Source organism: Grammomys surdaster, unplaced genomic scaffold (assembly GCF_004785775.1).
Source record: "Grammomys surdaster isolate TR1022 unplaced genomic scaffold, NIH_TR_1.0 62, whole genome shotgun sequence".
NCBI classification, from domain to species: Eukaryota; Metazoa; Chordata; class Mammalia; order Rodentia; family Muridae; genus Grammomys; species Grammomys surdaster.
Genome location: NW_021604564.1, coordinates 11,470,780 through 11,483,594, shown reverse-complemented (window position 1 = coordinate 11,483,594; position 12,815 = coordinate 11,470,780). Strand labels below are relative to the sequence as shown.

The 12,815-nt window shown below is 38.8% G+C and overlaps 1 protein-coding gene across 1 annotated transcript in view; it reads right to left on the bottom strand.

The window, feature by feature from the left end:
* Nucleotides 1-12,815, bottom strand: part of Spata16 (spermatogenesis associated 16) — a 286,800-nt gene that overhangs the window by 200,043 nt on the left and 73,942 nt on the right. The window contains exon 3 of the mRNA XM_028763601.1: nt 5,277-5,422. Coding sequence (XP_028619434.1) covers nt 5,277-5,422 — 146 coding nt within the window. The remainder of the gene's footprint in view (nt 1-5,276; nt 5,423-12,815) is intronic.

The following is a 12,815-nucleotide window of genomic DNA, read 5'->3' as shown; positions in this document are numbered from 1 at the left end:
TTAGAGGGACTTTATAGCTATTTTAACTGTTACCAATTTCTAATTTAATTACATTGCGATTATAGAATGAATCTAACAAGAATTCAAAAAATTTGAAATTACATTGAGCTTTATTTTTGTCTGACTATTTACTTTTTCTTTAAATCTACTTTGATAGTACCAGTAAATTTAACATGAAATGACACTTTATGTTCATTGTGTGATATATTACTATATGGGATGAGCATATCAATTGATTGTCCTTTGCCAGATGATCAGCCCTAAGAACATACCTACAAGTTACAATATAGGGAACACACACACACACACACACACACACACACACACACACAAATTAATGCAATAAGAATTAGTGAAAAAAAGCCATGTATTTCAATGAGGGTGGGGAGGGGTATGTTAGAGGTCTTGGAGGGAAAAAGGGAAGGGAGAAAAGTAATTATTTTATAATCTCAAAAATAAAGACAAACAAACATACCTGTACTTACGACAAGAAACGTATAGATGACCACACAGTGTGATCCAGACTGACATTCTCTATGTCTCTCGAATTTTCAAATAAGTTACATATGTTTCATGTAACTCCTGGTACGGTTTGGTTGAGTTTGCCATCTTACTATTATTTCCTGTGCCTTGGCAAACTTTCTTTTTCACATGCCTGATTTATTTTCAGTCAATTAAATGTTATTTTAACTTTAAATCAAGCTGTTGGTTCTCTACCTACACTTTATATGTTTTTTAATGGAAAGTTTAGAGATTACAAAATATATCTTTGGTGTATACAGTTAATATTGCACTGCCTCATTAAAAGACTTTGATGTAGTAAAGTTATATTTGTTTTTCCTTTACAGGCCATTGTGGTATTAGTGTCAAACGCTTTACACTTACATTTGTAAGTAAGTATTTTAAAAGAGCTATTTGAGGCAGGTCTCAGTTGTACTGGGTGGTGGAGGCTGTCCTCGAACTGATGGTTTTCTGCCTTCACCTCTCCATCATCCACAGTGGATGACTCTTACTGATTTGTTTTTAAGTGTAGGCAGTCTTTCCTTAGCAGTCTCCCTCCTCACACTGGACTCATCTAGGGTACCTCTCCATTTTGTCCCTGGTTCTGTCCTTGTTTTAGCTTCTAATCTCCCGAGACTGTTCTCAGCTCACTAGTTAGAACCAGTTTTACTTCAGGGTTCTTGGGTGCATTTCCCGTCAACATTGTTGGAATCTTCGTCTACCAATGCCAATGCTCAGCCTTGGTGGAGCTATTTGTCTGGACTGATTACCTTTCTAAGGACCAGTTTCATTTTCCTGCTTCTGCACATAAGTAGCAATTCTTTTTTCTGTGATGTGTTTCCTGATGAAGCTGTGTAGGGATTTGGGATGGTGGCATCTTCTCGAAACAGATTCAAGGCATTCGTTTGTCGTCTTTTCAAGTGTGATGCTCTTTCTTTAACCACCCACATCTTAGACTTAGCAGGTCGATTTTGACACAGAAATTAATCCTCAGGCAATCCTTCTGACATGGCCTTACTCTTAAAGCATGAGTGTTCCAGGTCTCAGCTGAATGTATAGAAGGGGAGGTGAGACGTCTTATGTTGATTCCCTGCACATCTCCCAGCACTGAGATGATTTATCATTTCCAACGAATACTTAGTTCTGGTTAGCAGAAAACTTGTGCTGCATGGATGCTCATTCTTCACATGGCCAAGAAAGAGCCTAGAAGCTTCTGACAGACTCTGCCTCTAAGCCGTTTTACCAAATTATGTCTTCCTCAGTCACCAGCCTTCACTTTTCTTATTATTTTTTAATTTTTGAGAGAATATTATTCCAATGTGACTAGATAAGCTCACGAGTGCAATAAGTACAAACATGAGCTGAATAAGAATGACAGGGACAGACATGCCAGAGTGGACACTCGCCTTTCAGTGACAGCCTTGTGAGAGCACTATTCAGACCTCTGCCTACTCAGCAAACTGCTCCTGTACTTCACTGTGCTGCTGACAGGGTGGAAAGGAAGCCCAACAAAAGCTGATGTGATTATGGATTTCCTCCTTTTAAGGATTATTCTTATTTTGAAAACTGTGAATACCCAAGAGGAATTACTTAAGATATCTTGCCCAGTTTTATAGATTTTTTTATAGTAGGAAGGCAAATTTGATAGAAGTAATTGTATTGTGGCTGGAATAAAAAAACATGAATTTATGATTAATGATTCCTAGTATGCTATGAGATAATAATTGTGAACTAGGTATATTATCATAACCCAATGTTATTAAAAATTAAATTCATGCTAAGTTGTGGGAGAAACATTCAGAATTTTAAATGCAGGTGGTTAGGTTCTAAACTGTTATTTGATTCAACATTACTATACTGTCTTCATATCATAAAATCAGGCTTATTTTCTTCATGACATTTATCATAAGATCTATTTACCTCATGTATTTACTATAGTCATATACTTTCTACTTTCTTTTTAAAAGTTCTGTGGATAAACAAGGAGCACACATTTCCCATTTATAAACATCTGTCCATTGATCAGCCCTGGAACAGGTTTCTGGTGAGGATGCACTTAAATAGTTGTTGGACTGATAAGTGTACGCCACCATTATAAGGTGATCAGACTTGGAAAATTTCCACACGTTTCGAATGTTAGTGTTCATATTTTGTGCTACATTATAACAAAACTGAGGAACACCCGAAGGTGATATGCCCATTAGAGTTTTTACAATTATGCATATAAAATATAATTATATAATAAGTCAAGTGTTGTGGCAGGATTTGTGTTTTTGACAGGTGATTGTCATTAGGAACCAGTCTTAGAGATGTGTGAAGCACTTCTAGTGGATGGTGACTCTGGTTTGAGGCTGGAGAACAGCTAACCTGTCTCCTGTGTCTAGGCATCACCTTGAGCTGAAGTAAAGAGTGATGTCTGTGTTTGCCAGCTTAGATTTGTTAGAAGCAAAAGAAAAGAAAAAATTTCATTAACAGTTGTTTCTCGAGCCTTTGTATCCTGTATTTAGCTAACAATGCATGCTGATTGATTTCTCAACTATTTCTGTTGATTTTAGAACTACATAGTTCCAGTTTTTGCAGTCTACTTGACAAATGCACATGCATTTATGCTGATAAGAATTATTCTGATAAGAATGAGAAGCAGAACTACCTGATGGTTTTAAGGCCAATTTTCGTGTTTAACAAGATGAAGATATGCAGTAGACCTTTCATTTACATAAAATCAAAGGAAGAAGCTTCAGCAAATGCAAATAAATGCAAAAAGGAACATTTTAATTTTGACTCGTGATTAGTATCAACTCTCATAATGTGGTAATAAGACAATACAGAATTCTGCAGTGTATAACTAATGCTGTGAGCTATTTATAAACAAAATATCCTGATTAATTTATTTTATGGAATGTATTTGTTTAACAGTGTATCAGACTCTGTTTTCAAAGCCTGGGAACTTTGCAAATAGTTTACTACAAAAATCATGTGCTCTGCATGTGTAGTGACACCCACATGACATGTACAGTAAAATGGCTCCTTTGTCTTGCTTTGTTATTGTTTGAATTGACCATTTAATCTCTGTTTAGTCACATTTATTACTTAATGTTCAAATTTAGAAACAGAAAAACAAACTGTTTCCACAGAAAACAGTAGATTAAAGTTAATCCCAACATGTCAAGTTCATCATCATCATCATCATCATCATCATCATCATCATCATGTTTTATCCCAGGATTTTGGAAAGGTCTAAACAGTGAGCAGATTCTTCTGTCACCAGGAATAGTAGCACCTTATTGCCCTTCCATTTGAATTACAGACTCTTGTTTCTTTGTTCTCATTACATTTTAATAAACTGAACAGAATTTTTACATGGCCATTCCTTTTGAGGTACTTTCACAATTAAATGTGATGTGAAACCCCTTCAATTCATTCTGACATATAAGAGATATTTTCCACAGTGGTTGTTGTTCTGGTGTGTGTTAAAGCATGAAGGGGGTGACATATAATTACGTTCTGCATATCTAAACTTAGTGTTGCTTACATATACCTCCATAGTTTCTAGAAAACTAGTTTCAATTGTAATGAATTTTTCACACTGTACTCACAAATAATCCTGACATTCTAATATTTTTGACATACTGAAATGTTTCTAGTACAGTCTCTTTCAAGTGGAAATAGAACCAAACTCTTTGAAAGGCCACATATTCTGTTACTGAGTTGGGATATGACTGCGGAAAATATTTCCAGATGGACTAGCAAAGGAAGAATTTTCCTTTTGGGTCAAAAGAAATACGTGTTTGGGTTCTGCAGTTTACTTACACAGGAGAGTTTCTTTCAAGGTTATCGTATGAGTTCCAAAGTGCTTTTGTTGTCTGTAGGTCCTTGATGTCAAGTCAAGCGACTCAAGAGCTGTGACAACCATTTTAGCCCACGTGGTTTGGAACAGACTCTCCGGTGATGGCAGATCTCCCACCAGCATGGCGTATCACTATGGCGACTACTAACATGAAGGTATTTGGTTTTCACAGTGACATTACTTTGGCCATTTATATACGCAGCAGTATGAGGATGGAAGACTAGGGAATGATAAGCACAAGAGATCTCAGCAGGTTGATGGAAGCCAGACAAGATGGAACCATCATAGTGTCAACGAGAGGACCGTGGACAGTGCAGCCCAAACCATTCCCCTTTGCTGCATCTTAGCGTGGATTACCCATCGTGAAAGGAAGACCTTTAGGAAGCAGACTAGGAGGCAGGAACATTCTCATAGTCTGCAAGGTAGGCTGAGTAACCATGGAGACTCTAGGAATTCACATAGTTACAGAGCCTTACAGAACTCTCCAGAAGGAGACAAACATGAATTGCAAACCTTTAGGGATAGAGATAGCAGCTCTTGCCTTTGGAAAGCTGTCTGGAGGATGCCAGGGTCCTTTGAATCAACCATGCTGGCACCAAGCATCCAGTCTGAGTTCCTGTCTGCTCCCCATGTATTCTGTAGTTTTACAAGCTCTCCTTTCCCTCACTGCCTCTTCTCCTCCTTACCTTATTCTCATTTTTCTTCCTTTCTTGATGCAATTGCCCTTGCATTGTGAACACTCACTTCTGGTTTATTATTATTTTTTTCTTCCTCTAGGGAGCCCTCTGTGGTTTCCTGATTTGCTCAGATTTGCACATCAGGCAGTGTGGAATCTTTGGGGTTTGACCTTAAACTGAAATACAATGGAAGGCTACCAGGTAAACTCAGATATGTATGCACAGTTCTTAGCCTTTGGCATTTCCTTTACCTGTGTGCGTGGTTCAGGGCAAGGTCAGGCTTCCGCATACGTAGGTAGCATGTGACGAGCTTTGTCTCAATGAAACTTGCCACGCTTGCTATATCTTCAGCGTGTGCTTCAAAGGGTTTCCCCAGAGCGGCCCCTTTGCTGCAAAGCTTAAAAAGAATGACACTTTAAGCCTCCTGGCCCTGCTGCCACACAAGCTACCTCTTTAATAAGAAAGGTGTACACATGCACATATAATTTTTCAGAACTATGTAAAATCTTAATATTTTGGTTGTAAGTTAAATGGCTCCTGTTCATTATTGTGTGCCTATAATAAAAATGTGACATATTTTACCGTAAACGTTTCCTATAAAATATTTTTAAACGAATGAGGGATATTGAACAGTGCCATTGGCTCAAAATGTCTGCTTTAAAATGAAAGCACACAATAAGCAAAGATATTAGGAGAAAACTTGTCATAAATCATATTAAATACCAGTGCTTTTATGAAAACCCAGAGGAGCAATGATCTAACTCACTATCAAGTTTGATTTAATATAATAAGGGCTATCGGAAGTAAACTCCTAGGAGCCATTAACCTGATCGGTGATTAATTTGAGTCTGAATCAGATCCTCTAGGATGTTACTGAAAGAAAAGAAGTGAAAAATTTATTAGGATTTATTGGCAGAAGCCACGGTATCTGAGAAACATGGCAAGAATATGGAATTCTTAATAAAAATTCCAGGAAGCTAGTAGTTTCTGGGCAACATAGATAAACTGTAGAGGAAGAAATTAATTAATATTTTGAGAGAACTACAAACATTAACAAATGTCAGTAACATGACAGAGTGGGTCAGCACTTTCTTCTCTTGGAGTTTTCTAGAAATCTTGCCATGGAGGTATCTGGGGAAGAGGAAGCCAAACCTCTCGCCCACTGACTTTATTCACAATATATGCTTCGTGGCTCTTTTATATCTTTATTTGTATTTATGATAGGGGAAATGTTCTCACTGGAGATGACAATTCATATAATCTTATATAGTCTTGGGTCCTGCTTATTATTTATTCTCACACTATTGTGAATTTATTTCAAAAAATGCAACTTTGTTCACAGTATGTGTTCTAAAATACTTCACCATTTTTAGTTTTATCTAAAATACAAACACTATGTGTTCTTTCTTATCAGTAGATCCTGGCATTAAATGTTTAGATTGGGAGTAAGCTCAGCAACATGGAAAATAAAAAGGCCCGTGGGCCACCGAAGTACGACCTCTAAGGGGGATACTGGAAAACCCGCCCCACCGCCCCTACCTACAAAAGCACAGGCTCCCGGGGGGGGGGGGGAGAATAACATTAAGGGCGTTTGAGAAAGCCATAAGAAAATATTTTATGTTGACTTAAAATTACATATATAAAATACATATGTAAGTCTATGCATACACATATATACATAGCTTAAACTAATTAAATTATGCCATGTGAGTGATAATTTTTTTTTTTTACAAGATCCAGAGACTAACAAAATCCCAATGCCAAGCCTGGGAAATCTCCTTTCTTGTCATTGGTCATGGAAATCAAAGAGACTTCTAGAACAATGTGAGCCAGTGCTGTTACCCTGGGTTGTTTGAAAAAATCGAAGCTGGGGCTGACCTGGAAGGCTCCTCTCTGAGGACCAGCTTTCATGGCATTGGAAGGTTCTAGTGATGATGCCAATGGAGTAAAGCAATCTATAGTCTGCATCCGTGAAGCTCATGAACCACATACCACATAATGACCAGCCTAGAAAGACAAACTCATAAAATCCACTTAACTAGGCACAAGGATCACTCAAAAGGAGGAAATTTATGCTTGGTATTCTAAACTTAGCCAACTAGTGGAGAACCTACTATGGCCGCTTGCCTGAACTAGTATACATTTTTAATACAGAAATGCAAACCTCCCACCCTCAACACAGAAGCTTCTTTTTATAGCAGAGACTTCTTAAATACATGATTGGTCAAACGGCAGAGTCCTGCTAACTATGGGCAAACCCAGTGGATACATCTACAGCAAAACCTGTGCATCTAAGGTTCAGGAAGTGTGGTGGAAGATGGAACAGAAGCTTTGTAATAGCCAGAGGGCTAGGGCAGCTTCTCTGAGACAGTGTCTTCTACATGTGATAGGGAAGCTACCCTGATAAACAACAGCAATACACTGACCTATACAAGATCAGCACAATGACAGCACTAACTGTCATGCCAGCACAGACAGGAGAAGAGGACAAGAAAGATGAAAAACTATAAGCAATTAATGGCTGCCAAGAGAAGGAGATTCCAACTTCATATGGAAAAGTAATGAACCCAAGAGAGCCAAAACAATCCTGAACAATAAAAGAACGTTGGGAGGCATCATCATCCCTGACCTCAAGCTGTAGTACAGAGCAATAGTGGAAAAAGCTGCATGATACTGGTCCAGAATCAGCCACATTGATCAGTGGAATTAAAGTGAAGACCAAGAAATAAACCCACACACCTATGAACACTTGAGTTTTGATAAAGAAGCCAAAACCATACAGTGGAAAAAAGAAAGCATTCTCAACAAATGGTGCTGGTCTAACTGGATGTCTACATGTAGAAGAATGAAAATAGATCTATACTTATCACCTGCACAAAATGCAAGTATAAGTCGATCAAGGACCTCAACATAAAACCTGATACACTAAATATCATAGGAGAGAAATAGTTAAAGACCCTTGAACACATTGGTACAGGAGACAATTTCCTTAACAGAACACCAATGGCTTTATTTGTAATAGCCAGAAACTGGAAACAACCTAGATGTCCTTCAATTGAAGACTGGATATCTACACAAGGGAATACCATTCCACTATAAAAAACAAAGCCATCATGAATTTTACAGGCAAATGAATGGATCATGAGAATATCATCCTGAGTGAGGTAACCCAGTCACAAAAGGATATGTATGGTATGTACTCACTTATAGGTGGATACTAGCCATAAAATACAGGATGCCCATATTACACTCCACAGACTCAAGAAAGCTGGATAGAAGAGAGGGCACAATCAAGGATGCTTGAACCTCACTTGGAAGGGTAAAAGGATGGTGGTGGAAGGCAGATAGCAGGAGAGAACTGGGTAGGAGAGCGGGGGTTGTAGGGGATGAGTGGGGGAAGGGGCAAGGAGATGGGCAGATGGCTGTGAGAATGAATGAAAATCTGCAGCTGACAGAGAGGGTGGGTAGGGGACATCTCCACAAAGTGACAGGGACCTGGGATTGGAGAGGTGCCCAAGAATTAATGGGGGTGCCCTTAGTTGTGATTCATAGCATTAAGAATATAGAGCCTGGGAAGGGTGCTTCCTGTGGCCAGGTAGGAATCCAGGTAGAGTAATAGGGACACCAACCCACCCACAAAACTTTATACTCAAAATGTATCCTCTCTACAAGAAATGCAGGGATGGAGGATGAAGCAGAGATGGAGGGAGTGGAAAACTAGTAACTGGCTCAACTTGAGACCCATCCCATTGGCCAACACCAATCCTGACACTATTAATGATAATTTGTTATGCATGCAGACAGGAGCCTAGCATGGCTGTCCTCTGAGAGGCTACTCCCAGAAGTAGACTCAGACAGAGGCATTCACCCACAGCCAAACAGTGGGTCAAACTTGGCTACTCTTATGGGATAATACATAAGAGGAAGAATTACAGCCCCTAACAGGATAGGAACTCCACAGGAAGACCAACAGATTTAACTAACCTGGACCCTTGGGGCTCTCAGAGACTGAACCACCAACCAAAGAGCATACAGGGAGGGACTGGACCTAGGCCTCCTAGTACATATGTAGCAGACGTGCAGCTTGGTCTTCACGTGGGTTCCAAACAACTTGAGTGGGGGCTATCCCAAACACTGTTGCCTGTACATGGGATATGTTCTTCTAGCTAAGTGCCTTGTGTGGCCTCAGTGGGAAAGGAAGTGCCCAGCCTAGCAGAGACCTGAAGTGCCAGGGTCAAGGGATACCCAGGCAAGAAGGTCCACCAGATTAGAGGAGAAGGGGAGGGTGGAGGGTGAAAGAATTGTGGGAGGGTGTGAAGGCGAGGGGGGCAGGGAGTGGGGTGTAAAGTGAATAAATAAAATGATAATAATAATTTTTTAAAAAGAGGAGATTTAGTCTTTTACAGGGAGGAGCCCCATGATAGGTTATCCATTCACACTAAAATACATATATAGGAGCAACACTACATGACTCAGCCTTCATATATACATATATATATGTGCGCGTGTGTGTGTGCATATATATGCATATACAAATTCATTATATGTGAACATATACGTGCATATGTATACATTTATGTGTATATGTGAATATATATTCATATATATGCATATTCATATAAAATAACAATTTAAGGGGTCATTAATTTGAGAGAGAACAGCAGAACACAGGAAGAACTGGAATGAGTAGTGAAAGAGGTAGGAAAGCTGTAGACTGATATTTTCATTCATGTGTGAAATTATTTTAAAAAGCTAAAGCAAGCAAAACCAAAATAACTTATTTGAAAAAGAGTGTAAAATACAAATGCTTCATATTCCTCGTTCAAATTGCTAGTTAATTGATACAATACCTTGTTTTATAGATTTGTGTTGTTTTAACAATTCTTCACCAATTTGATGGGTAGAACATGCATATTTACTCAGTAAGTAAATATTGAGGGCCTATTACTATACACCAGTCAAACATTGTTGCATTCACATTCAGATACGAATAAAATAGGTATTTTTCATGAAGTTTTTTGTAATTGTAACTCTATGTGAATTTGTTTTCCTAATCCTTGCCTATTTCCTTTCCCTCTTAATCTTTTTATTTTAAATAAACATTTAAATATCGAAATCATTTCTTTTCTAGCACCAGCTATATGTATATGTTTATGATATATATGTATATAAACATAAATATGTATATATTTAAGAGAGAATTTTATCTTCTAAATAAAATCATGTAGTTTTACTCGCTTTAAAATCTTAAACAAAAAGAAACAAGCCACAAGGCTCTTCACCCTTCTAGGTGTGGACCGGTCTTCACCATCAAGCACACCCTAAGGAACAGATGTGTGACTCCAACAGTGAGGAGACTGTGAATGGTCCATCAGGACATTTAGATCCTTCATGACAAGAGGAAGCCGACCTTCAGACTCCCTCGTATTATACTGTCTAAGACTAGTGGGAGAGAGTGAAGAGTAAATACCCCGCCTCCCATTGTCTGCAACAGTATCCACTTTCATGACACTTAAGGACAGAAAAGCAATAAAAAATGATCATTCTTAGCATACGAACAGGAACACCTCCTGAAACTAAGCTCTGAGACAGCCCTGAAAGGCAGGAGAACTTGACAGCTCACATTCAAACAAGAAGGCACACAGCTTCTGGGTAGGCTTTATGTGTATTTGTGATAACCCCGCTTTATCAATCAAGCTTTGTAGGACTGAGAGCTTTATTGATTTTATTAAAGATTGCCTAGCTGCTATTTTCAAAGCAGTACATTGTTGCAATCAGCTTTGGAATGAGGTGACATGTTGTGTGTTAAAGCTGCAAGTACTCTTACAGGCCAGTATGTACAGAAGGCCACCGCTGGGGTCTTAAAAACTCTGCGGGTAGTTAATGGAACTTTATGGTTTCCATGCAGGCAATGCTATGCACTGTGCAGTTAAGTCTTCAGAAGACAGAACCTCCATGTGAGGTCCCAAAGAGAGCCACTAGACTCTGCTTGGTTTGCAGAAAAAATTTCTTCAAGTATTTAGAGGAATAAAACACGGAGTCAAAGGATGAAAGTGGATTAAGTTACTAAATTCTAATTTCAGCAAACGTATTTTGAATTAGGAAAAAAATATAAGTGCTAATTTTTAGTTCAGAAGTAGTCCAAGTTCATTCTCAAATTGAGAAAAGGCAGTATTTAAGAAAAAACACAGTCAAAACTTTTATGGATACAATTGTTTTAATGAGATGGTAGATGCTAAAATGAGATTTCAGTAGCAAATTAGACTCAGGCTCGAATTTGAATAACAAGATATATATACTTTCTTCAGGAACCAAGGGGAAATATCCCGAGATAACATTTACATTGTTGACCTCTGTTGACTGTTTATACAATAAAAATATTTTGCAGCTTAAAAAAAGATATATACTTTCCAGAAATATTTGGTTATTTTCAAGAAATAGTAAGATAATTATGCTAGAATAGAAGATATTTTTTCTATGGTTGTTCATACACTTTCTCAAAGTAATAAATATCCCATCCATGTTTAGAAATCATGGACAAAGACATTTTAAGGTTTGTAATTCAATTTTTAAAAAAAGCCCAATGATAACAGATATATTGTCTCATTCTCAAAATTGTTTGCCCACAATATTAAGAGTGCCCATCGTTAGCAGGATTTATATGGCTAATATGCTAGCTTTCTTAAACTATTAAGCAGTGAGTGGTCACATATTTTACTCCTGAGATGTAATTTTCAGAAATCTCTGAGGCTGTGTGAGAGACACTAAGTTCTGGAAAACATGGTCTTCTGGCTTGAATGTGAAATGCCCTCAGGCTCCTGTGTGAAATGCCCCCAGGCTCTGGTGTGAAATGCCCTCAGGCTCTAGTGTGAAATGCCCTCAGGCTCTAGTGTGAAATGCCCCTCAGGCTCCCGAGTGAAATGCCCTTCAGGCTCTAGTGTGAAATGCCCTCAGGCTCCCGTGTCTAAGCTCTTCCATTCCAGCAGAGGCACTATTGGTTGGACTAGGACTTGGTTCTAGCTGGAGGAATTCGAGTGCTCCGGTTGGACTTAATGGGTTATAGCCTGGCTCCATTCTGTCCTGCGGTCCCTGTTCCTTGGTTCCTAGATGTGAAGCAACTGAGCAAGACATTCCCACTCCCTCCGAGTCCACCATGCCCATCCCAGCACGGCAGACTGTCCTCTTCCAAACAGTGAGCCGAAACAAATCCCTCCATTCTTCTCGGGTGTTCTTTCCCAGTGGTGAGAAGATAAGAGACACACGAGGCTTTAAATTTCAGTATCAGTATCTACAAGTCGAACCCACAATCACCTTTGAAGCTTACATACAGCTTTTAGAAATTAGAAACTCAATCAAAAGATACTACCATTGCTGATGATTGACATTCATTTTTAACAGTTTCTCTGCTTATGTCTTTGTATCACAATAAAGAATGTCTTATTAATTTTTTATAGGTTTTTATATCCTTTGCTTTACTTTTTAATTATAAAAGTAGGATATGTTCATTAAAACAGACTCATACAAATAGCTAAAGATTTCACTATTTCCTTCGTAACAAATGAGAGCAAAGCAAGATAGCTAAGGCAGGAAGACACTGGTGCAGTTAATGAGTGGGAGAAACATAATCCACATAGAGATGACAATTGTCACGTGAATACCCATGCAGCCCAGTCCAGCCCCGCCCGACCCCGCACAGCACAGCACAGCACAGCACAGAACAGCACAGCACAGCACAGCACAGCACAGCACAGCACAGCACAGCACAGCACAGCACAGCACAGCACAGCACA